The sequence below is a fragment of the Leucoraja erinacea genome, chromosome 12 (assembly GCF_028641065.1).
Source record: "Leucoraja erinacea ecotype New England chromosome 12, Leri_hhj_1, whole genome shotgun sequence".
Classification (NCBI taxonomy): domain Eukaryota; kingdom Metazoa; phylum Chordata; class Chondrichthyes; order Rajiformes; family Rajidae; genus Leucoraja; species Leucoraja erinaceus.
Genome location: NC_073388.1, coordinates 25,016,859 through 25,044,262, shown reverse-complemented (window position 1 = coordinate 25,044,262; position 27,404 = coordinate 25,016,859). Strand labels below are relative to the sequence as shown.

Below are 27,404 nucleotides of genomic sequence, written 5' to 3'. Positions count from 1 at the left end.
GTGCAGGAGTACGCCATTCGGCCCTTCGAGCCTGCACGCCATTCAATATGATGATGGCTGATCATCCAACTCAGTATCCCATCCCTGCCTTCTCTCCATACCACAAGGGCCACATCTAACTCCCTCTTAAAATTAGCCAATGAACTGGCCTCAACTACCTTCTGTGGCAGAGAATTCCACAGATTCACCACTCTGTGTAAAAATATTTACTTAAGAGATACCAAGAAGCCGAGAATATTTAGATGAATACTATCTCAGTGTTTGGAGAATGCGATGTATGGTTGTCTGGAGGAGATAGTTAAGGCAGATACTATCACAATGTTTAAAATACATTTGGGCAGGTACATGGATAGGATAGGTTTAGCAGGATTTGGACCTAATGCAGGCAGGTGGACTAGTGTGGATGGTGCATGATGGCTGACATGGGCAAGTTGGAATGAAGGGTCAGTCTTCATGCTGCATGTCTCTGACATGCAAAGAGTTCTGGAACTCCTTCACAAAAAAGGAAAGAAGGAGCAAGTCTGGCAACTGGCTGCATGGTTAATTGAAGAAATATGGCACATTGAGAGAAGAGCTACCAAAGAACTGGAGATCTTGGATGTCATAAATAAAGGTATTGAGTACAAACCACAAAAGTATGTATATTTTTTTATTACAACCCAGTTACTCTCCACACAAACACTATCTAATCCACTGAGCATTTCCTGTATCTGGAGTCTGAATCTGCATTTTTATGTTCTATTGAAATCTTCAGACATTTCTGGCTAGGCCACAAGATATTTTGTAATGTGCTGGTTGTCACACAAGGAAAGAAAGTCCTTGAAGGATGCAGAATTTACCAGAATGTGTAAATCTTGGTGCGTTTTTTCAGGTTAGAATTGAAATGAAATGAAATGATTCAATTTATTGTCATTGTCAGTGTACAGTACAGAGACAACGAAATGCATTTTTAGCATCTCCCTTGAAAGGGAGACACAGGGCGTCGCGGTGTGCCCGCGCCTGCCGCCGTAATTACATTCCATTACAGGCAAAGGTGGGTGAAGTGTCTTGCCCAAGGACACAACGACAGTATGCACTCCAAGCGGGATTTGAACCGGCTACCTTCCGGTCGCCAGCCGAACTCTTAGCCCATTGTGCTATCTGTCGCCCCTGTTGAGCAGAGGGGGACTGCTCATCTGTTGCTTGCATTATTCTCGATGCAACATGGGGGGGGGGGGGGGTTCAGGGGTCTGGGGCGATTTTTGGCAGAACATTATCTATATTACTAAAAGTCTGATCTAGACCACTTCCTGTTCTGTATATTGATTTTGGAAAAAACGCTGCCACTTACGGCTGTGATTTTTGGCCATCTTACTCAGAGTCCCCCTCCGCTGCACAGGACAAGAGGATTTTTCCCATCGATGAAAAATAAAAGAGTTATTAGTGTTTAAAAAATGTTGAGATTCTCTCTCCTGAAGGCCACGCTCCTTCCGTAGGGACTATAAAACCCGGACGTGTTGAGTGCCTCAGTCAGTCTCTGCAAGATGGTGGAGCGAGAGGGTCACGTCTCCCAGTCTGAACGGTGAATAACACTGAACACATGTCTACTAAACTGTGAGTGGTTTTACTGACCTGTTAGTGCCCTTAATGTGGTTTAAAATATAGTTTGGAAATGATAAAGCTGCGTTTCCTTTGGTTTGGGAATGCTAAAGCTGTGTTGCATAACTTAAGTTGCTTTGCCTAATTAAAGTTGCCTTGCCTAATTAAAGTTGCCTTGCCTAATTAAAGTTGCCTTGCCTAATTAAAGTTGCCTTCCCTTCTATATAATTAAAAGTCTAATCTTGACCACTTCCTGTTTGCGCTTTATATTGATTTTAGAAAAAACGCTACCACGTACGACTGTGATTTTTGGCCATCTTACTCAGTCCCCCTCTGCTCATCAGTTGCCGAGGATTTTTCCCATCGATGAAAAATAAAAGAGTTATTAATGTTTGAAAAGTCAAGATTCTCTCTCCTGTCAATCACACCATGAAGGCCATGCCCCTTCCGGTGGGAGGAGGGAGGGACTATAAAACCCAGAAGTGTGTGCGTGGCTCAGTCTCTGCCAGATGGAGGGAGAGGTCACGACTTGCTGTCTTTAGTGGCCTTGCACCCTGCTTGAAATAGTATGAAACTGCACTTGAATTTGGTGGCCTTGCACCCTGCTTGAAATGGAAATTAAATTCAAGGAATAGCTGTGAGTCAACTGCCGGCCCACCAGCCGTGAGTAAGTGCGCTGCCAACACAACAGGCTTCAGTGACCAGCCCAAGAATCCATTTGGCCCACAATGTCCATACTAGCCTTCTGGAAACCAGTCCCTTCAGCCCAACACCCATACTAGTGCTCCAGAAAGCCCCCCCCTGGCATGGACTTAATTAATTAAATGACTACCTCCTTGATTACAATGACCACAAATCAAGGGACCTGATAGTGTACTGCAGAACTATTGTAAATTGCCCTCTAATTACTAAATTGATACTCATCATTATATTTTGCTTTCCAACTCGTGGGATTTTTACTAATTTGATCAATCTGTCAAGTGCAAGTTTGTTAAATATCTTGCTAAAATTCAAGTAGACAGCATCACATGTATAAACCTTATAAATCCCTCCTCAAAAAAAGGATTCCGTAGCAGTGTACAATAGATTTACATGGATAATACTGAAGCTACACACAAGAGGTACTGACAAAATCACAATGTATTGTTTCTGGACTTTTCTGTACTATAAGGATATCATAACGCAAGAACTTCAGAAAAATGGCCAGGAATCATTAATACAAATGTGAGAAGCGAGTAATGGCCATGGAATTTAAAAACTGCAGGGTGCAATGAACCTCCCAAAAAGACAAGCAAGAAACATGCTAAATCATAAGGTTGCATATAAATCCCACCTGTGCATATGTCATTCCCCCATTTTAAAATAATAAAAATATCTGCCACTTGTTACCTCTCCCACAAAATAAAACGCTTCTTCTCAAAGCTTATTCCACTGATGCTTCAACCAACTACCTACCAAGGTTCGACAGATAGGAAAGGTTTGGTTGGATATGGGTCAATCAAAGGTAAATGTGACTACTTTAGATGGGGCATCCGGCTTAAATCATCTTTGTTTGTACAATTACTTCAATAAAGAATCAATTAAACTGGAAATAACGACTGGAGGATCCGTTTTTTTTTAATCTTCTGCATGTTCACTCCTACCTGCCTGTGTAGTAATGGCAACGGAAAGTTGGACATTGGAAAAGTTTGAAATTGCCATTACAGTGGACAAGTCAATTCTAACATCAGAACCCAATTTTCCTCTGTAATGCTCAATCTCTGACTTTGCTGTTTCAAGTACTAGAAGTCAAAATCTGTCTTAAAAGAAAAGTAAATACATTTTTTTTAAGAACAAGCATCCCTGAGCATCTTAGTTGGCTTCAATAACAAAACTTATTTTGTGGAAATTAAAGTAAATTCTATTGAAGAAGGCACACAATCTCCATCACGCATCACATGCATCTAATGTGCATCTCAACATCCTACCCATCTGTTGCTGCCATCTCTTTATATAATACAGGTCCACCACCAATTTTCCAGCACACTTTGTGCCAGAGCCATGTCGCATTATCTGTTTTGCCGGACCAATAGAGGTCACGGCTTTGGAGAAGGGGAGCGAGATACTGGGCGGGAATGTTGGCCACGGAAGTCAGCTAACGGAATGGATCTGTCGGCTCTGGTCGGGCTGGTGTTCCTGAGCCCTGGCAGCGGGTGGCAAATTTGATCTGCCAAACAGCCGTGGTAATCAGCTAAGGGAACTGACCTGCCAGCTCCTGCTGGTCAGAGTTCCAGAGCTCTGGCCATAGGGGGCAATTTCAACCTGCCAAATGGCGTGGAAGTCCCAATCAGCAGCCTAATCTGGCCTAGGCACCACATTTTCGAGACAACTTCTGGGGGGGGGATTTCAAGTGTACTCTGATAATTTTGTTCAATTAAAGGAGGTGCAGTGCCATCAGTTGCCGGAAAATCAGTGGTGGACCTGTATATATTTTTTAAATGTCTACAGAGCACAAGACAAAAACTATATCTTGCAGCTACTCTCCGAGTCTACCCTGATAACACCTTTTCTAAATGCAAAATAATTTCCAATAAAGGCAAGGGAAGCAAGCACATGGGAAAATCACCATCAGCAGGTTCCCCTCTGGTTGAATATTATCCTTAAATGGCAATACATTGTCCTTCCATCATCTTCACTCGGCAGAATCTTGGAATTCCTTTGACAACAGCATCGTTGTAGCAGTTCACCAGAATAAGTGTAGCTGCTCAACAAAGTGGCTCACCACTGTTGTCGAAAGTGATTAGGGATAGGGCATGAATGTTAGCTTTGCCAGTGATGCCCAAATCAGAAAACATTTAAAATGATGAGAGGGAGGGCAGAGTTGACGTGGATAAGCTTTTCCCACTGAGAGTAGGGAAGATTCAAACAAGGGGACATGACTTGAGAATAAAGGGACAGACGTTTAGGGGTAACATGAGGGGGAGCTTCTTTACTCAGAGTGGTGGCTGTGTGGAATGAGCTTCCAGTGGAAGTGGTGGAGGCAGGTTCGTTTTTATCATTTAAAAATAAATTGGATAGTTATATGGACGGGAAAGGAATGGAGGGTTATGGTCTGAGCGCAGGTATATGGGACTAGGGGAGAATACGTGTTCGGCACGGACTAGAATGGTCCAGATGGCCTGTTTCCGTGCTGTAATTGTTATATGGTTATATGTAAAAAAATGTTAAATCCTGGAAAATTAAGTCTACTATGCAGATCCAGACTGAATATTCCAGCATTTTGAGCATTCCAGTATTCAGAGCATCACAACTCTGGGTAAAATGTCATGTCCAAGCCTAACAGTTTGGAAAACATATTTAAAGACGTAAACAAAAAATCTAATGAATACATTTAAATCAAATTATTTTCAAATTCAGCTCCACCACCGATTTACCCGGCAGCCTTAGTGTCAGACGCTTTCTGGATTATCCGTTTTCTGGACCTATAGGTCACAGCCTTGGAGGGCCAAGATACTGGCCCGCAAAGTCAGCAGAGGGAGTAGGCTATTGGAACGGATATGCCGGCACCAGCGGGCCAGAGCTTTGGCCACAGGTGGTAAATACGACCCGCGATTGGCCGCGGAAATAGGCTATGAGAACCGATCTGCCTGCTCTGGCCAGGCCGGAGTTCGAGAGCACCAGACAAAAAATTAGACCTGCTGATCAGCCACAGAAGTCAGCACAGGGAACAAATCTGCTAGCTCCAGCCAGACCGGAGTTTGACTGGATTAAAGTGGTGGCCGGACAACCAGTTGCTGGAAAATCGGTGGTGGACCTGTTATATTAAAAATTATTTTACTTTTATTATTATTTTCCAGACTCTTACTTTTTTGCATGATGCCACCCCCCAGGCCAGTTTATTGCAACCTGATACTTCTTGTCCATCAAACACTGGGCTGCTGTAAGAGTGGCTCCAGCTACGGCTGCGGCATAATCAAACACTCCCTCTGTTGCAGGGCAGTCATAGCCTGAAAAATGCAAACATTGGAGAGAGGTTATAAAACACTGATTAAACAAATTCAATTCCAAACATGAAAACTAAACCAAAAGAAGTCCAAGCATGCAGCACTTAACCACAGAATGGACTTCTTAAAAAAAATCATGTCACTTTACTCACTTTTTTTAGTTTCCAGCCACTTTTTATTCTCAAGCTATTTTTTCCATGCTATCCTAGAAATGCATTCATAGATGATCTCACAAATGACCATTACTCTAATGTCAGCTTTGAAAATATACTGCACAAAACTATTCAAATGTGGTGAAAATCAGAGCCAAGCCCAATTCTGTTAATAGTTAACACGCTGGTTCAGATACAGTCATAGAGCTGTACAGCAATAAAACTGATGCTTTGGCCCAACAGATCCATGCTGATCGTTGTTCAATTGAACTAGCATCACCTGCTTGCGCTAGTCCATATCCCTACAAATCTTTGCAAGCCACGTATCTGTCCAAATGTCTTTTAAATTTCAAAATTCTACCTACCTCTGCCACCTCCTCTGGCAGTTTGTTCCATATACATTACCTTCTGTATGGAAAAATGTGCCCCTCAGGTCCATTTTAAATCTCTGATCTGAAACCTGTGTGCTCTAATTTTAGATTCCCCCAACCTGGGGAAAAGACTGCAGCTATTAAATTTGTCTATGCCTCCAATAATTTTTATAAATCTCAATTATCATCTCTCAGCCTTATATGTTCCAGGGAAATAGGTGCTATCCTATCCAGCCTCTCCTTTTAACCCAAAACTACTAGTCCTGGCATCATCCTCAAAAATATATTTTTCACCTTTTTCCAGTTTCATGAGTTTTTCATATAACAGGGCAACCAGTTGTCCACGGGTACTCGAAATAGGTCCTTACCATTGTCTTATGCGGTTCTAACATGACACCCAACTCCTGTACTCAATTCCCTGACAAATAATGATAAGCTGGCCAAACGGCTGTTTCATCACCTTGTTTAACCTTTCAAGGAAACTTAGTTCTCTCTGTTCTACAACAGTCCCAGGGCCCTATCAATTACTGTGCACATCATCCCCTGGTTTGACTTAACAAAAGCAACACCTTATATTTATCGGAATTAAACTCCATTTGCCTTTCTTCAGCCCATTGGCCCACTTGATCCTGTTGCAATCTTATATAACTTTCTTCCGCGTCCATTATACGACCCATTGTAGTGTTATCCGCAAGCTAATGCCCCTGTCCCACTTAGGAAACCTGAACGAAAACCTCTGGTGACTTTGCACCCCACCCAAGGTTTCTGTGCGGTTCCCGGAGGTTTTTGTCAGTCTCCCTATCTGCTTCCACCACCTGCAACCTCCGGGAACCACACGGAAACCTTGGGTGGGGCGCAAAGTCTCCAGAGGTTTCTGTCCAGGTTTCCTGTGGGACAGGGGCATTACTGACCATACCACCTACATTCACATCCAAATTGTAAATATAAATCATGAACAGTCAACCCACCACCAATAACTGTGGCACACCACAGGCCTCCAGTCTGAAAAACAACCTTCTATAACCACTCTCTGTCACAACATTCAAGTTAATTTTCTACCCAGTCGCCTAACTCTTCCTGGATTCCATGTGATCTAACATTCTGGAAAGTCTACCATGTGGTATCTTGTCAAAGGCTTTGTTAAAATAGATATATATATATTTTCATAACTGATTTTTGATTTTTCCTAACCCATGGTTATGAAAGCTACTTTCAGCTCCTCTAACATTATCCAATCTATGATTGCTAATTCAGCATCCCAAAAATTGAAAATGCTCTTTGCAGTTTTTGTCTTCAAATGCATACAGTAACTGAACTAACAAAAACTATTTTCTCTTCCTGTTTCAACCTTTTTAATGACACATTTTATTTCCTGAGCTAAAAAACCTCTCATAATCTGTTCCTAGCCCTCTGCAGCTCATCAGCTAGATCCTGGGAATTGCATTATATCAGACAAAAACAATTCAGCCTCTCAGTCACTCACAATATTCCCCAGAACATCTAATCATCTAATTTTCCTCCGACTGAGAGGGATTCTGTAGGAAAGAAATACATATCAAAGTAAACTCAAACTACATCATTTTAAACTGTTTCCAGTGACTGTATTATCATGTTAAATGCACCAAGGTAGTTATGTACTAAAGGCTCCAACCACAACAGTTTGAGATAACTTTTTTCATTTTCAAAGAGAAGCTAATATCTCATATTCACCCGATTTGTAATGTTTATTTCTCCGCTACCCCCAACCCCTCTTTAAAGAAGTACTCTTTCTCAAAGTTGTTTTTTTTTTTTTGCAACAGCCCAGTCTAATCTGTGGGTGAAAATAATTTACGAATTCAGCTTTAAAAGATTTAAAAATATTTGAATCTACTATAAAATAAAAATCTTACAAATGAAAAAGACCGTGTCATAACATGATCAAGTCATGCACGGTTTTCTGGATGTCTCCCCATTACCATGTGCCCAGTAAAATGAGATTAGAAACCAGCTAGATGACCAAACCTCTGCACAGAATAGTTCACAAGACCAGGGAAAAGAAAAATAAACGTATTATTTAAATACATTGCATTAAATTCAACATAGCAGATTAACTTGAAGACGCAAGGATTTAAACAAAACTGTAAATTCACATCCAGATGCAGACACCATTTCCTATATTACCCCCTCCATACCTCATTCTATTTCATTCAACACCAAAGCATAGGGCCTTTGTTCTGCAGAAGATCTGGATCCTGTTCCACAGAATGCAACAGAAATTCTTTTTTTAACCTCTTTCCAAAGCCAATTGAGAGCTAAAGAGTGGGATTTCAGAATAGGAAACACTAGGCTGGTTGCCTTTGTCCTTTCATGGTATACGCTGCTAACAGTTCCACAGAAGGTCCTTTGTTAGATCAGGTTTAAGTGAAAGATAATGAGAGTTTTGTGAACTGAAATTCCTCTGTGCTGGAATAGTCCCAGCTTTCAGGCAACCTGACTGACACTAATCCTTATATATAGAGTTATTGCAAGACACAGTCTGAGGCTACATAACACCTAGCAACAGGAGAAAGACTTGGCCGCAGTGTTCACGTTGAAGATCCTCTTCTGACTCAGACAGACAGGAGGTACAGAATTTTTCACAAGCAAATTACATTTTAGAAATCATGAGAAGTCGTGCTTGTGACCATTATCCTCTTTTTCGGTAATGTAGCCAGATGACGTTAACTTTTTGAGGACCAAAATTCCTTTGAATCTGGAAATATAGGGCATTGTAGTGGCACCTGATGGGAAAAGTTAATGTGTACAACTGAATAGCAATGCAATAAAAAGGAAATATTATTCTTCTGCGCTTGCTTACTATTAAAAGGAACACTTTAGACTTGAGATGCAGCGCGGAAATTGGCCCATCGGCCCACTGAGTGCACGCCAACCAGCGATCACCCCGTACATTATCAAAGATCTTAGAGCGGATCTTACACCCCAGGGACAATTTTTACAACTAACCGAAGCCAATTAACCTACAAACCTTTATGCATCTTTGGAGTGTTGGAGGAAACAGGAGCACTTGGAGAAAACTCACACAATCACAGGGAGAACGTACAAACTCTGTACAGACAGCACCCCGTCAGGATCATATCCAGGTCTCTGAAGCTGCAAGGCAGCAACCCTACTGCAGCTCCATGTGTCAACCCTGCTATTGAGCTTGTAATTCCAAATGTGCAAATCCGCCAAAACTTCAGATGACCATAAATCTTTTCCAAAATTCCAAACCACGAACTCTGATTTTGATCTGCTTGAAGCCAGCATCATTTTAAGACGAGTTCAAAGAAAATATTCGTAGACAATTTTTTTAAAGACAAACATTAATTTTGAGGGAAAATCCTTACAGATTTATACTTTGATGCCTACAAGTATGGAATCAAGCTACAGAATGCCATGGGAATGATTTATGGTATTTTGATCAATTAATTATTAATTTTATTATACAGAAGGAATCTTGTCATAAATCGGAAACAATTATGCACGGTCCCATTGCTACACTCTTTTAATTCCTTTTACTTTACAAATATTTAATTTTTTTTAAATTAATTTCTGTGTTCAGTTTCCATTACTGTTGCTGTTAGGATACATGATAAATAATAACTGCTTGTGAATATTTCAGTTCACCACTCCTGCATACTTTGTAATATTATTACATTTATACCGTTCAATTATGATGGTGAAAATAGACTTGGGAATACTTAACACTAACATACAAAAGATCTTTAAAATACTGAATGGACCTTAATTTCTCCTTGTAACTAAAGGCTGCCCTCCTTAGCAACATTTAATTTAATCTCTTTTGATTCTTTCTGTGCCCGTGACATCTTTTCTTACATATAGCATCCAAAACAAGTCACATTAGAGATGCCTTCTAAGGATTTTTTTGCATACATTCAGCATTATTTCTTGGAATCAATATTTCATGCTTAAACTTAAAAGGCTCGACATTTTATAAGAAATTATATTGAATTGACCTCACTTTTCAAGTTAGTATGTGATCTCCTAAGCTTTTCCTCTCAGTTTACTAATTAACACTTTGGCACACAAATTACTCTTTTTAAAAAAAGTTTTACTCCAGTTCACAACCAAGATGTACAGTCTCTGTCAGAACTTCACACTTCGGGATATAAATGACCAAATTAATGCTGTGGAATAACTCTTTCAAGTTTGATTTTCCTCCAAACACCATCTTCACAATACAATCACGGAACATGAAGAGATCTCTGCAGGTTCTCAGTGTCACTCCACAACAAGATCTAAACATAAAATCTGTAGCACAATATGACAATATTCAACGTCTGCGGGTTTATAGACAAGCAGCTCCCTGTGGAGCTCTTTACTATGCATTTCTGTCCTGGCTGCATGCTACTTTACTGTCTATAAAATTATCGCTACCCATCTCTGTCCATTACTGCTCTGTTTTTCTCAGGACCTTTTCAGAAATTTGGTTCCAAATATTATAATTTCTCCTGACATCATGATTGTGATTCTCCCCAAGGGTCTGCTGTCATGACTCTAGTTGGCTACATGTTGGCTTAAATTTTCCATTAACATTAACTATCTTGCATCCAATAATCCACTGTTGTTATCTGCTTAACTATTGACTCTGCTACTGTTTTTTTTTTTTAAAGATTCATCAGCATCGAACCAATCTGTCAGACACAAGAGACTGCAAATGCCAGAATTTGGAGAAAAAAGACAAACTGCTCAGGGAACTCAGTGGATCATTGCGGGCAAAGTCAATGTTTTGCATTAGGACAGATGCTGATTGGCCAGCTGAGTTTCTCCACAAATTTGGTTTTTGCTGTCTTTCACCATTTCCAGGTACTGAATTCCACTTTCCAACCAATCTCCGGATCAGGAAATTACATTTTACTTTCTCAATAGAATTATCAGTAATTCTCTGACCACATCATCCTCTTATGATCTTACATTATTCTCTACAGAATCTCCAGTTTAACTCAAGGATCCTTTCATTGTCATCTTTCTATTTAATTTACTAGCTGGACATATGTATTTGAATTTTGCAGCATTAGCAAGGCTATGTTACTTGAAAATCAATATCCATTTGTGTATCTTTTAGTGGCTTCTTTGTACAGAAATGTATGTGTAATATTTCCACTTCTAGCTTTCCTTAAGAAAAGTTAAACAAACCACTTACCTGGACACAAGCTTTGTACTCTTTGTCAGTGACAAGAAAGAATCTGGCTCATTAAAGCCAAAACAAGTCTCAATCCTCCAGCAAAGTCTTGTTTTAGTGTTCTTTGCACCATCTGCAAGCCTATTCTACCTGGTGATAATGGTAACCGAGCACTGAATGCCAACTCACAACAGACTCAGATCATTCTACATGACTATCTAATTTGTCACAAAGACCCATTATCTCAGATAAAGAAACAATGGGACCAATCTTCAATATCAATATCAGTTTTATTCGTCACTTACACTAAAATTTCTTATAAAATGTCGAGCCTTAAAAGTGCAAGTGAAATTAATTTGCCAGCAGTGGTACAATGCAAAAAACCCCATAAAAACACAATAACATTTTTTTTTAACACAAACATCCACCACAGCATTCATCACTGTGGTGGAAGGCACACAATTTGGCCAGTCCTCCTCCATTTTCCCTCAACCCAATTTTGGCCTGTTGTTTGCTGGTCCATGCAAGCTAAAAATGATTCTTCAAGCTGAAGTTCGGATACCGCAGCTTAGATATTTTTATTTGTACTTAGATACTTAGATATGTTTATTTATTTTCATTTGAAGGTGCATTCGAGCAGCATTGTGTTGGTGCAAGGTCAACCAGAAGCAAAATTTTATGCTGAATGGTGCAATATGCCTCTCACATGTTCTGCAATGAATGGTCATTCTTGTCATTTCTGCAGAGATGAAGCTAACAGAAGAAGTCACTGGGTGTGGGGCAGATATTTAATCAAACTTGATATCTGAGGAGGTTGGTCAGCTAGATATAAGACCAGTGACCTTGAGACTATCAGCAGAAAGGCTTGATGGTGAGAGTGAACACTTACCTGCAAGAAAATGGATGCTCTAAACTAAGACAAAAAAGATGGCTCAACTTCCCAGATAAAGATAAAGCTTGGTTTTACCTGTCACAAACATACAAATTCAATTGTGCATGTGATGTTAAAAAATTGCACTGGATGCTATTTGATATCACGACATACTCAATGACCATACTATAATTCACACATTCTCATTTTTTGATCAACCCTTTGATCACTGATCTATATCACAGTTCAGCAGTGCCTTGCACAGGAAGGAACTGTAGATGCTGGTTTACATCAAAGATAGTCACAAAACGCTGGAGTATCTCAGCGGGATAGGTAGCATCTCTGTAGAAAAGGAAGAGGTGAAGCTTCGGGTCGAGACCCTTGCTTCGGTTTTTAATTCACATTCTTATTTTCAAATTCCTGTCACTTTGCCCTTCCCTTGTGCTCTACCCTCCTCCAACCTTTCACTGCTGCAAAATACCCGATATATCATGTGTCCCTTTAATTATAAATGCTCCATAATTAGCTGCTCTGCCTTCAGCTGTTGAGACGTAATTTCTTCCTAAAATTCACTGGCCCACCATTGTTCTTGCTGCCCCTTAAATCTTATCTCTTCATTTAAGCTTTAGGTTATCTATCTATTCTGCTATTTCATTGTGTTCGATAATGATCTGCTGGAGTACCTCGGGGGACACTTTACTACAGTGAAGTGTAATATTACTGTAGGTTATAAATTTTTCAGAACAATTTAAAAACAAGAAATATTTCCTCACATTTTGTTTACTTCTAACTGAAAAAATATCCTGCTCAAACCAATTTTTCCCAAGTGGAAAAAATAATGAGTGCAGAGGAAGCGATGTTAATTGTCTATTATTTGTTGCCTGACGAAACACTGCGCATTCCTTTCCTTAGATCACTTCAACCAGTGTGATGATTTTCTTCATGAAATTGAGTATTTTAACCCAGAAATGAGAAACCCGCAGCATAAACATCTAGCATTTGAAGTGCAGGGATACTACTTGCTCCTTGTCAAAAAACCAACATATAATTTGAGGATAAATATGTAGCCTGTAAAGAGCAATAGGCAGTAGTGAAACAAATTTAAAATAAAAAAGTGCTCTCTTAACACAAAAGTGTATGTTTTTTCATGATTATGAGATACCATAATTTGATATCAGATTACCACTGCAGCAGTTCGATCCTACACACTGTTAATTGTCCCCAATGTGATTCTGATTTTGTAGTTAGCTTTTTTGCAAATGTTCAAGGCACATAATAACTCTTGGGTAAATTTGGATACATTGTACTCACAATAAAAAATTAAAGTGGTAAATATCGTGTCAATACGACATTATGCACAACCATAAGTAAACCGTCACTATAACAGATGACAAGGGGGGAGATGGTGTCCATTATTACCAATTATCCACTGAACAAGGGGGTAAACATATGCAGTACTATTGGAAAAAAAACCAATAAGCATACACTACACAATAAACAGTAAAGGACACAAATTACATAATACCTTGGGATGACCAGAGTTATGCCGAGGCCAGAGTTATATCCCGACCTCGAGTAATCCCTGTGGCAGCGTGGGTTTCCTTCGGGTGCTCGTGTTACCTCCCGCGTTGTAGAGATGTGCAAGATTGTGGTTTGGTTGGTTTCTATGGGTCGCTGGTGGAGCCACTGCCTCGAGGCGCCCCAGGTTCAATCCGGACCTCGGAATGCTCTCTGTGGCCACGTGGGTTTCCTCCGGGTGGTCCGAGGGACCCATGGGAGGGAGTGGTGGGTTAAGGGGAACCTCCAGGACGGGCCCCTGGTGCTGTGGGGAGATGGCTCTGCCGGCAGTTCACAAGGTTCATGGAGGCCAGTTGGGCTGCAAGTCTTTGCGCGTTGCCTTGGGAAAACCCACGCTGTCACAATGTTCTTGTCTTTGGAATATTGGAGAAAAGACAGAATCACTGCGGTAGGTATGTGGGAGGATAGATAACACCACTGCAGTAGTTCTATCCTACACTGTGAATTCTCCCAGGTGTGTAGGATAAAACTAGTGTATGGGTGATCATTGGTCAGTATGGACTCGGTCCTTCCACACTGTACACTAAGCTAAAATGGTTCAAAAACACCATTCGCTCCATCCATTTCGTAGTCATTCCGTGAAACAACAAACTCTGCCTCCTAATGAAGTCCATTAAAATGAGGGATTACAGTATTTCGATCTTTGAATTTCGTATGACACCAACAAAAAAAAAATAGGACTATCTATAAAAAGATATGAACAGTTTAAATATTAATATGACTGGATCTTAAAAGTAATTTACTACCCACTCATCCGCACTCACAACTACTATTATTGTTAGGAGATCCGCAATACTGAATCAGCCGTCACAAAGGCCCTGGATTGAGTTTTCTTTTTGTGCCTATACGAATGCATACTTTGAATCTCCAATTTGTAACTCAAAGATCACCAGGAAGCTGTTCAGAGATATATGGACCAAATATAGGACAATGGAACTTACCCAGAATATCAACTTGGTTGGCAAGCAGTAGTTGGGATGAAGAACTTATTTCCATGCTGTATAGCCCTATGACTTGATCGCCACATCCAACGGGTCCCACCACTGGCCACATCTTCCCACTTCCTCCCCTTTCCGCAGAGACTGCTCCCTCCATAACTCCCTGCTCAATTCGTCCCTTCCCACCCAAACCACTCGTACTTTCCCTCGCAACCGCAGGAAATGCTACACTTGTCGCTTTACCTCCCCCCTTGCCTCAATCCAAGGACCTAAGCAGTCTTTCCAGGTGCAGCAGAGGTTCACCTGTACCTCCTCCAACCTCATCTATTGCATCCGCTGCTCTAGGTGTCAGCTGCTCTACATCGGTGAGACCAAGCGTAGGCTTGGCGATCGCTTCGCCCAACACCTCCGCTCAGTTCGCAATAAGCAACCTGATCTCCTGGTGGCTCAGCACTTCAACTCCCCCTCCCATTCCGAATCTGACCTTTCTGTCCTGGGCCTCCTCCATGGCCAGTGAGTCCCACCGCAAATTGGACGAGCAGCACCTCATATGTCGCTTGGGTAGTTTACACCCCAGCGGTATGAAATTGGCTTCTCCAATTTCAGGTTGTCCTTGCTTTCTCCTTCTTTCCCCTCCCCAGCTCTCCCACAGCCCACTGTCTCCGCCTCTTCCTTTCTTCTTCCCGGCCACCCCCACATCAGTCTGAAGAAGGGTCTCGACCCAAAACGTCACCTATTCCTTCGCTCCATAGATGCTGCCTCACCCGCTGAGTTTCTCCAGCATTTTTGTCTACCTTTGACATTTTTGAATAGTGATTTGTGAATTCTGTAAGGACTAAGGTCTGCCGAAACAGTACAATACCGTTTATTTGTCATTTGAACCTCACATGAAGTTCATGTGATTACCTATACAACTACCTATTACACAACTATTTTTTTTAAAGTGGCGCCTAAAATTAAATAATTCTCTGATGATAACATAGGAAACTGCTATCATAATATACATGACAAAGAGACAAGCAGCATGGATTTTCTTTAAAACTGGCACCTAATGCCATCTAGTGGCTTCTGAAACACACTGAACTATATTGCGCTTTAGAAGCTTAGATGATTCCCACCTCATTCTCCAGACCTCCAGAACCAGGGGCCACAATTTAAGAATAAGGGGTAGGCCATTTAAAATGGAGATGAGGAAAAACTTTTTTACCCAGAGAATTGTGAATCTGTGGAATTCTCTGCCTCAGAAAGCAGTGGAGGCCAATTCTCTGGATGCTTTAAAGAGAGAGTTAGATAGAGCTCTTAAAGATAGCGGAGTCAAGGGATATGGGGAGAAGGCAGGAACTGATTGTGGATGATCAGCCATGATCCACTATGAATGGCGGTGCTGACTCGAAGGGCCGAATGGCCTACTCCTGCACCTATAGTCTATTGTCTCCCTTGCTATTCCCATAGTTATACAACCTTTTCTGGAACTGCAATTTGAGCAAGTTCTTGACCAATTGGAATGAAATTCAGTGAACGAAAGGAAGGTGAGGTTCTAAAAATCAATATTCAGCAGTTGTTTTGATTAATTTAGAAAAATCCAGTGCTGTACAGGGATGGTAAGTCTTGTATGGTTTGATAACAGTTATAGTAGCTTACAAAAATTGCATTCTCAAATCCTGTCAAGTACATTTCAGCCTCGAGTTTTACTTAAATAGGTTCGACTACAAGAGATCGATGAAGAGCCTGTTTACATTACAAATGTTTCTCCAAAATCAATCATCTGCTCGGGTTATTCTGGACCAGCGACCATCTCTCAGAAACTAGATAAAATGGGATAAACCTCAGATTACTTCAAAATAAATTAATGCGGTGTTACCGGAAGGTTTCATAAAGGTTCTGGAGAGGAGAGCTTAAGTATTTTTCCCTCTGAAAGATAATTCTCACATCACTATTCTGGAACAACAATAATGTAATAGAAGGTTTTCAGATTATCTGGATTGAGAGTTAATAAAATTCATCATTCCCCTTTCAAAAAAACAGCAAAAGGCATTGGGATTGCCACCTATAACACAGTCAATGGATCAAATGTGTAGCCAATCATTCCCAATGGCTACAACTTCAAAAAACCCAACTATTTCCACCCACTTGAGAGAAATTTTACAGAGACTAAAACTCCACAGACATTCTGCTGGTTGAGTATATTGTGCTTTGACTATAGTTAAATATTTGGAGTAGGTAACATATCAGGACAAAGAAACTGCCTTTAATATAACCACAGTTTCCAGAAAGCTGAATCCACTCAAATTATTTCCTGGCAAAACAGCTTTACATTGATCTGAATTTAATGCTTAAAACATATGGACTTAATCAAAGGCAAAAGCCAAGAGCAGGAAATTCATTTATGAAACATAAAACGTGGACCAAAAAAGTCCAGCTGGTCTAAAAAATTTGATACATTCAGCAGTTCAGCAATGTTCCAGCTGGCCACATTTACACCCATCAGCAGTCCTGGAAAACCTTGACCCGCTGCATATCTATCTGTAAAGCTTTACCCCAGTTTATTAGGGCACAGAAGTCACATATTAATCATCAAGGAATATAGCATACCAGAAGAATTCCATCGGACTGCAGATATTGTATCTCCTTTTTATCTATACTAAAACTCTCATCTTGACTGTGTTGTATTATTTAAATTTGCGCAAAAACGCTACCCTATATCACTAGGATTACTTACCACCTTACTCACCGTTCTCCTCGGCTCCAAGCCACCATGTTTTGTTCCGATCGTTGGAAGATTACAAAAGTTATGATGGTTTAAAAAATCGTGAGATCAATAGATTGGTCTTCTCGCCTGTCAGTCAGCATGAAGGTGATGCCCCTTCCGGCACCCGCTGTTAATCACCGAGCGGGCGAGGAGAATAAAGCCCCAGAGGCGGGGCTGAGTCCACAAGCCATGCGGAGAAGAATGACCAGTGGTACGTCCAGCGCCCGCTATAAGTCCCCATCGCACACCAACCCCTTCCCCTCGGGTTCCCCTCGCTGGCTCCTGCCTCCCTCCCCCGTGATACCGCATCTCCCCCTTGGCTCTTTCTCCGTCTTTTCTCGGAGCTCTCTCCCCCCCCTGCCCCCACACCCCTCCCTCCCTCCCCCCCACACACACCCCTCCAGCCCCCACACCCCTCCTCCCCCTCACCCCTTCCTCCCCCTCCCCACACATACTCCCCCCCCCCACAACCCTCTTCACACACCCCCCCCTCCCACAACCCCTACCCCCACACAACCCCTCCCTGCCCTCAACCTCCTCCCCCCCACATCGCCACCCCCACACCCCCCCCCCCCCCCCCCCCCCCACCCCCCGGGGTGACTGGGTCCCACTTAGTCTAGTATAACCTAAATATTAGATTCATGAGAACTCAGGTGGAGCTTTGTGGAAGTTGATGGACAGTAGAGAAAACCCTTGGGTAAAAAGAGTAAACAGATGAAAAGAGATGCCACAATTCATTTATTTAGGCAAAGTGAATTATCAACTGTTCTAAAAAAAGAAAACTGCCCTGATTGTTGGAATAAGCCATCTACTATCTGCCAATGCGAGAATTCTAAGTAAAGAATTTCAGCAGTTTCAACTTCATCCTTTGCGGTTGTGAATTCAAAGCACAGGGCTGCCTTAATTTCACTCATCAAGTGCGGTGCTGGCTCGAAGGGCCGAATGGCCTCCTCCTGCACCTATTTTTTATATTTTCTAAGTACAATTTAGGATGATTTCACTCCTGCTGTTCATGAGGTCAGAAATATCAGTAGAAAAGATCACAGACGTTTGGGAAATGCAAAAGCCACATTAAATAGCAAGTGGCAACCACTGAGATGAGGGCAGTGTGAATGTACCTTATTCTATATCTGACCAAGTTTACCTAGCAGTTGTTATCAGTGAAAACTTTCCGTGTGAATGAAAATATAAATCTAAAGTTTGTAATAAATTCCAAAAGCAAAATTCCAAAAGGACAGTTCAGATTGCTCACCTAGACCATACTCTACAGATTCAGGGTCATCATCATCACCATCTTCACTGATTTTCTGTAAATGTTCCAAGTAAGCATCAGTGTGGAACATTGCCATTTCTTCCATTGAAGCTATTCGCGGTTTAACAACCCTGTTAGAAACAAAATTAAAAAATATCAATTTATACAGTCTGTAGAATTTTACAGGTAACAAGTACATTTATTTTTGAAGTTTATGCTTCAGCCTCAATGTCTTTTAATCTGGAGGTACACAACATTTTTAAAGTACAGCGACAGAATAGAATTGGTCAGCTAGCTGGTGATGAGAGACATTAACTGAAAAATAGCTGTCTGTATATTGTATGTGCCCTTGAGCACGGTCACCTTGATGTCTCCCCCTCGGCTCCCTTGGTAGTAGTTAATAGTATTGGATTCCTGAAACCCTTCTTTGTAGTAAATGTGGAAAATAAAACGTTTATTAGGTAAATATTTGTAATATTTAATGGGTAAACATAAATACCGATATGGTCATACACTATGGAAATCAGGAAGGTCTCATTTTAATTAATGTTTAACTTGTTAATCTCAACAGGGCCACTAATGCAGAGCTGCCAAGTTTTGTCAGAGCATTTCAGTATTCTAGTACCTGAAAATCAGTATTTTGCTGAGGAAATCAGTCTTTTTACAGGATGCCATATTGCTGAAAAAAATGTGCAGTCATACCCATGTAAGAGTACTAGAATGCATAACTTTGCTACCAATTGACATGTCTTCTAAGTTATGCATTCATTGCCATCTCTTTGTATACTGCTGTTTGAACGGCTGCTTCCTGTTTTTAGCACCAGATGATAATGGGGAAGCCATTTTGGAAGCCTCCCTCTCCCTCCGTTGCTCCCTCTCTCTCTCTCCCCTTCCTCTCTCCCTCCCTCCCCTCCCTCCCGTCTTCCCTCTCGCCCTCCCCCTTTCCCTCCCACCCCTCCCTCTTCCCTTTTTTTCTCCGTCCCTCTCTTATTCCCTCCCTTTCTCTCCCTCCCTCTCTCTCCCCTTCTCCTTCCTTCCTTCTCCCTCTCTCCGCTCTGTCTCCACCCCTCCCTCTCTCCCCCTTGAGCCCAACCGCCAGTTTGTAAAATCAAGGCCAATCCCAATGTAACTGCGCAATATTTAGAACCCATAACGCTGTAGCCGACAGCTCTTCATTTAAATTCCCACGCGTTAAACTGACAGTGCTCTGTTTAAACCTGGAGTGGGACAGGCAGATCAAAGCTTACAAAAAGAATCACCCAGAACTTGAAATTTAAAATAGATTTCACCTGCTATAATTTTTAGAGGTACAGTATGACTTTTTATATCTTTGCATTTTTTTCAGCAGCAAGATCTTAAGTCAATTTTAACGGGTTATCACTTTTCCATTGGCGAGTGGTATGTTAATGAAACAGGAAGTCGAGGCGATTAAAAAAAAATCCGTATTTAACAACGCAAAAGTGTACATCGGTATTCTTAACGCATTTCCGTACAAAATACGGGAAATCCGCGCGACTTGGCAGCTCTGCTAATGGCATTAGAAGTGAAGCTCAGAACAAAAAAACAGCAAGGTTTTTCACTTTGCATTAGATTGGCCTTGCTAACAATCAACAGATGTGCATAAGGTATTAAAAGATTACAGATTTAATTTGCTAGTAGTATCAAAGTCACTGGAAATTGATAACTCTTACCACATATAAAAAAGAGAAACTTTGCTAGAATTGTAGTGGGTTTGAAAACTAATTTAACAGAATAATGTAGCAGAATACAATTGAAAAGTAAAAACAAAATTGTGAAAGACTTCCACATTAAGGGGAGATCCCCTCCATTTTGAGGAGAGGAAATCCCCTCTAATTTGAACAGAGCAGTCCAGCACAGGACAGGTCAATCGCCCATCATGTCCTTGCTGAACGGGATGTCGTCAAAATAATCTCCTCTGCCTGCAAATGATCCATATCCCTCCATTCCCTGCATGTCCATGTGCCTAACCAAAAGCCTCTTAAATGCCACTATCGTATATGGTTTCATCACCACCACTAATATTCAATCCAATGCTCCCTTTACGAAGCCTCCACGTCCCTCCTGCAATGGGATGACCAAAAATGCACGCAATACTCCAAACGTAGCCTAAGCGAAGTCCTATAAAGCTCTAAAATATTTTCCTGCCTCGTATATCCAAAGCTTCTACCATTGAAGCCAAGCGCACCATACATCTTGGAGAAACTCAGCGGGTGAGGCAGCATCTATGGAGCGAAGGAAATAGGCAACATTTCGGGTTGAGACTCTTCTTCAGATTGATGTGAGGGTGCGGGGGGGGGCGGGTGGGCGTGAAGAAAGGAAGAGGCGGAGACAGTGAGCTGAGGAAGAGCTGAGGAGGGGAGGAAAAAGCAGGGACTACCTGAAATTAGAGAAGTCAATGTTCATACTGCGTGAGTGTAAACTGCCCAAGCGAAATATGGGATGCTCCACTGCCTATTTACGGTGGTCTTCACTCTGGCCATGGAGGAGACCGTGACATAAAGGTCAGATTCGGAATGGGAGGGGGGGTTAAAATGCTGAGCAACTGGGAGATCAGGTAGGTTAATGCGAATCGAGCGGAGGTGATGGGTGAAGCGATTGCCAAGCCCGCGCTTGGTCTCACCGATGTTGAGCAGCTGATGCAATAGATGAGGTTGGAGGAGGTGCAGGTGAACCTCTGCCGCACCTGGAAAGACTGCTTGGGTCCTTGAATGGAGTCAAGGAGGGAGGTAAAGCGACAAATGTAGCATTTCCAGCGGTTGCAAGGGAAAGTGCCAGGAGAGGGAGTGGTTTGGGTGGGAAAGGATGAATTGACCAGGGAGTTATGGAGGGAGCGGTCTCTGCGGAAAGCAGACATGGGAGGAGATGGGAATATGTGGCCGGTGGTGGGATCCCATTGGAGGTGGCGAAAATGTCAGAGGATCATTTGTTGTATGTGACGACGGTAGAAGGTGAGGACAAGGGGATCTCTGCTCTTGTTACGAGTGGGGGGAGGAAATGGGGAGTGAGAGCAGAGTTACGGGGTATAGAAGAGACCCTGGTGAGAGCCTCATCTATAATAGAAGAGGGGAACCCCTGTTCGCTGAAGAATGAGGACATATCCAATGCCCTGGTGTGGAACACCTCATCCTGGGTGCAGATGCGGTGTAGACAGAGGAATTGGGAGTAGGGGATGGAGCCCTCACAGGAATCAGGTTGGGAAGAAGTGAAGTCCAGATAGCCATGGGAGTCAGTGGGATTATAGTGTATGTCAGTCAGTAGTCTATCACCTGCGATGGAGATAGTGAGGTCTAGAAATGATAGGGGAATGTCGGAAATGGTCCTGGTGTATTTGAGCACAAAAAGATGCTAGCTGGGTCTAATAGTACAGGATTTGTTTTCTAGCTCAGGTTATTAAGGGATATTCAGCCAAAGTGGGTGGATAGTATTAGGAGGAAACCTGATGCCCGCAAAGGTATTTCAGCTAAATAATATTGCTGTACCTCATGTATTTCAACAATCCATAGGAGGCAATTAGTGAGTGGACCATACTAGCCTAGAAGAGAAAAAAAAAAAATTAAAAGAGCACAGTGAAAATATGAATGTATTACAAACATTTACAGGCTTTCAACAGCAACAAAGCAGTAAACCAAGAGTTCTAAAAATGAATCTGTGCTCCAAACTGTATATCAATTCAAGGTCTTGTTCATTCTACTGGGAAGCACCCAGCAAGTGGCAGGAATTTCTCCATGGAGTATCTGAAAATTCCAACCACACATTTTCCCATGTTGATGTGCAAATAGCTTTATTTAGCCAATTTAGGAATAGAAGTGACCTGGTTGATAAATTATGTTGCATATGGACAAAGAAGCAGCACAAATTGTGCACCAAAAGTTTATTTTAATTTTCTTAATTTGTGCATGCCATGTTGGATGACATGTTAGTCAGGACAGCTCTGCCAACTAGCTTCAGCATCAGATAGCATGAGTACAGGATTAGTGTAATGAGTCAAAGAGACTGTTTCCACACTGTATAACTCTATGGCTCCAACTTAGCACTGAAACTTAAATCGTCTAGAACTCCTGTTCCCACCCACTGTCCAATGAACGTGCAGCAATGCACCCATGGTCTTTGCACTGAGCCATATTTCAAATACGGGACTATTTCTTTGGAAGTAGCCAGTCCTCAAGCTGTAAGCAGGTGAGAGAGGGACAAATGTTTGTTTAAAAAAAAAGTTGATAATCATAAACAATGTTTCATGACTAAATTCTAGCTGCAGATGAAAGCTAATCCATTTAAGCAGCCCCCAAGAACCAAGGGGGACTTATTTTCCCTTTGGTCTGCGGATTAGGAGTTCTGAAGACTGAAGGGTGCCCATGCATAATTTTCACATGGAATGCCTCTCCTTTCACAATGTTACTAAATACCATATATTTTCTTACTTTCCTGAAATCTATCACAATTCAATTGTCTAATAAAATCCCCCTGCACACATACACCATTAATTGAGGTTATTGTCAAGAATCCAGTGAAGCTAAACTAAAAGATTTTATCGATCCTTCTGAATAGTGGTGGGTAGTCAGATTTCAGCATCCTATTGCATATCAGCACTGTGGTCTGCAGCTAGTTTAACCATATAACCATATAACAATTACAGCACGGAAACAGGCCCTCGGCCCTACAAGTCCATGCCGAACAACTTTTTACCCTTGGTCCCACCTGCCTGCACTCATACCATAACCCTCCATTCCCTTCTCATCCATATGCCTATCCAATTTATTTTTAAATTATACCAACGAACCTGCCTCCACCACTTCCAGTTTCATTTTTTTTTAATTGCCATTTCACACAAAAAGCCATTTCTTCTTAAAAACTACTGTTAACGCACATATCATGGCGCCATGCTATTTATGGCATCTGAAAATGGGCCTAACAATTTATTAAGGGAGAGAAATAATTAAAAGGATAATTATAAGGTAGACAAACATGCTGGAGAAACTCAGCGGGGTTGGCAGCATCTATGGAGCGAAGGAAATAGGCAACATTTTGGGTCGAAACCCTTCTTCAGACCTTCTTATCCTTCTTCAGGATGATTATAATATATTTTCAATTGATTTTTTCACTTAGAAAATGGGAAAAAAATCAAGTTAAAAAAACATGTTATATACAAAAACATTCACATTCTCAATTTATCCCAAAACACTTTAAAAATCAAATATCAATCAATTTGCAAACAATGGGCAAGGATACAAGTTCAAGTTCAAGTTTATTGTCATGTCATGTGTCCCTGTATAGGACAATGAAACTCTTGCTTTGCTTTAGCACACAGAACATAATAGGCATTGACTACAAAACACATGAATAAATAAACTGATAAAGTGCAAAATGAGAGATAATTGGTTATTAATGTTCAGAGTTTTGCCCGAGACAGGTTTAATAGCCTGATGGCTGTGGGGAAGTAGCTACTCCTGAACCTGGTCGTTGCAGTCTTCAGGCTCCTGTGCCTTCTACCTGAATGTAGCAGTGAGATGAGTGTGTGGCCAGGATGGTGTGGGTCTTTGATGATACTGCCAGCCTTTTTGAGGCAGCGACTTCAATAAATCCCCTCGATGGAAGGAAGGTCAGAGCCGATGATGGACTGGGCAGTGTTTACTACTTTTTGTAGTCTCTTCCTCTCCAGGGCATTCAAGTTGCCGAACCAAGCCACGATGCAACCGGTCAGCATGCTCTCTACTGTGCACCTGTAGAAGTTAGAGAGAGTCCTCCTTGACAAACCGACTCTCCGTAATCTTCTCAGGAAGTAGAGGCGCTGATGTGCTTTCTTGATAATTGCATCAGTGTTCTCGGACCCGGATAGATCTTCAGAGATGTGCACGCCCAGGAATTTGAAGCTCTTGACCCTTTCAACCATTGACCCGTTGATATAAACGGGACTGTGGGTCCCCATCCTACTCCTTCCAAAGTCCACAATCAGTTCCTTGGTTTTGCTGGTGTTGAGGGCCAGGTTATTGTGCTGGCACCATATGGACAGTTGCTCAATCTCTCTTCTATACTCAGACTCCTCCCCATCAGTGATACGTCCCACGACAGTGGTGTCGTCAGCGAACTTGATGATGGAGTTCGCACCATGTCCGGCTACGCAGTCATGAGTATAGATGGAGTACAGCAGGGGGCTGAGCACGCAGCCTTGAGGTGCTCTCGTGCTGATTGTTATCGAGTCCACCAATACGAACAGACTGTGGTCTGTAGATGAGGAAGTCGAGGATCCAATTGCAGAGGGATGCGCAGAGACCCAGTTCTGTGAGTTTGGTAACCAGCTTGGAGGGGATGATAGTATTAAATGCCGAGCTGTAATCAATGAATAACAGCCTGGCATATGAGATTTTGTTGTCCAAGTGGTCCAGAGTGGAGTGGAGAGCCAGCGAGATCGCATCCACCGTTGATCTGTTGTGGCGGTAAGCAAACTGCAGTGGGTCCAGGTTTTTGTCGAGTGGGTCCAGGTTTTTGATACTAGAACTTCCCTATTCTTTTGTAGTGTAGCTGTAGGTTAGTACGCAAAGACATAATCAATCTAATAAATTATCCAGAATGCAATACCACAGCACTTCCCTGAATAAACTCCTTGGATTATGCACGTATTTATCCACTGACTGGTGCTCAAACCAATAATTTTCTAATTCAGGTGAGAATGGTATCATCAAATGAAAATAAACAAGACATGTTTGGCTTATAATTATTCCAATCTCACAACTATAAATCTGCAATAACAGTAGAGTTGAAATGAAACCATGTGCAGGCAATGCTTTATAAAGACATCAAACTGTCAATTCATGTCCCATAGATTTTAAAATATGTTTACTTTAATTATCCATTAATAGTAAATTTTTCATGATCTAAAACTTCCAGAATCCACAAACCTTGGTTTGTTTCCAAAAGCTCCTAAATCTAGCAGCAGAATAAGCTGCCTTATCCAATTTTAGTTTTACATTTTAAACAGCTTCAAACATTACATTGATTCCACATATGATGCAACAAAGACAAGGTTTAGATTTGGCTTTGTGTGGTTAATTGATTATAGAAGTAAACCAACATGATAATAGAAAGTTACAGAATATAAATGGATCTTTCAGCTTGTCAGGGTTTTTTTTTTTTTTTTGAAAAAATGCTTTGCATTTACATGAAGGCTTTTGGTACATTGGCATTCATCAGTCAGAATATCAAGTCTAGAAATTGAGATATTATATTACAGTTATACAAGACGTGGTAAGGCCGCATTTTGAATATTGTGTTTTGGTCACCCTGCTAATTGGAAGGATGCCATTAATTTGGAAAGAATGCAAAGAGATTTACAAGGATGTTGCAGGACTTGGCGGCCTGAGCTATAGGGAGAAGTTGGGCAGCCTCGGACTTTATTCATTGGAGAGCAAGCGTAGGGGAATCAAGAATCAGAGGACATGAGGTTAAAGTGAGAGGGGAACAATTTAATAGTCTGATGGGCAACTTATTCAATCAGAAGGTGGTGGGTACATGGAACTTGTTACCAGAGGTGGTAGTTGAGGCAGGTACTAAAACAACATTTAAAATATATTTGAACAAATATATCGATAGGAAAGGTTTAGAGGGATGAGGGCTAAAAACAGACAGTTGGAACCAGTGCAGATGAGGCATCTTGGTAAGCATGGGCAAGTTTGGTTGAAGGGCCTGTTTCCGTGCTGTTTTATGACTTTATTATTGCCCCAATATTAGATACAAAAAAAGTAAACACCCAGATTTCCTCAAAAGATACCTTTAAAACAATTAACTTTCTTAGAAATTCTCAGTATAGATTCCACCAAAAGCAAGTGGTCCCAGACTTCACTCTGTCTTTAATTCCAGCATTAATTCAAAAATTGAAAAGTGAAAAGGTAAGAATAATCGCTCTCAATGTAGAGGCAGCTGGGCTTTCTCTAACTTACAGCTCATCCTCTAACCACTCCAGATCTTTCCATCACCTGTGAAGCTGTTGGGAAATTGAAAGCTCACCTTTATGGCTATGAGTATGAATTAAGTAGCTTATTATGATCTGGATTAGAGAGATCAAAACCTCAATATTTCAAAGAAGTAAGGGGCACAATTGGTAAAACTGCTGCCAGAGATCTGGGTTTGATCCTGACCGCATGTGCATTTTTCTCTTGTGGCTATGCTGGTTTCCTCCGGTTGCTTCAGTTCCCGTCCATATCCCAAAGACAGGTAGGTTAATTGGCTTATGTAAACAGCCCCTAAAGCGTAGTGAGTGGATGAGAAAGTGGGATAACATAGAACAATTGTGAAAGGGTGATCGATGGTTGGGTAGACAGTGGGCTAAAGGAAGTTTCCATGCTGTGTCTCTGAACTAAATATGTGTCTTCTCCATCTCACACATCATCTTTAACATTCTTAGGCAGTCTTCAAGGACGATTTTTTTCACTCTAGTTTTGTGGGTTCTGAGTGGCTAAAAATCGATTGAGAAACCTGTACATTGTTCCACAGATGGCCAATGGGCGGATTAATGGATAGCTTTCGAAATGGTGCGTTCGTCTGCTTCTTGCACAAAACTTCCATATACACCCAATGCACATTCTCACGATTCTCAAAACCATCTGGTGTGTTCCTTCTCCACTTTGAGCAGTCATGGGCCAGAGATTGCCAGGGGTCAGCAGGATATTGTATTTTTCCCAGGAAGCTTTCAACACCTTTTCTTCAGATAGCATGGTAATCCCTTTTCATGACAAGGCTGTTGGTGTCTGTTTTGGGAT

The 27,404-nt window shown here is 41.5% G+C and overlaps 1 protein-coding gene across 1 annotated transcript in view; it reads right to left on the bottom strand.

The window, feature by feature from the left end:
• The window catches only part of hdac8 (histone deacetylase 8), an 81,279-nt gene that overhangs the window by 52,797 nt on the left and 1,078 nt on the right, over positions 1-27,404 (bottom strand). The window contains exons 2-4 of the mRNA XM_055643868.1: positions 22,134-22,186; positions 18,634-18,764; positions 5,423-5,564 (exon numbers count right to left, since the gene is read on the bottom strand). Of these exons, the coding sequence (XP_055499843.1) occupies positions 5,423-5,564; positions 18,634-18,764; positions 22,134-22,186 (326 nt within the window). The remainder of the gene's footprint in view (positions 1-5,422; positions 5,565-18,633; positions 18,765-22,133; positions 22,187-27,404) is intronic.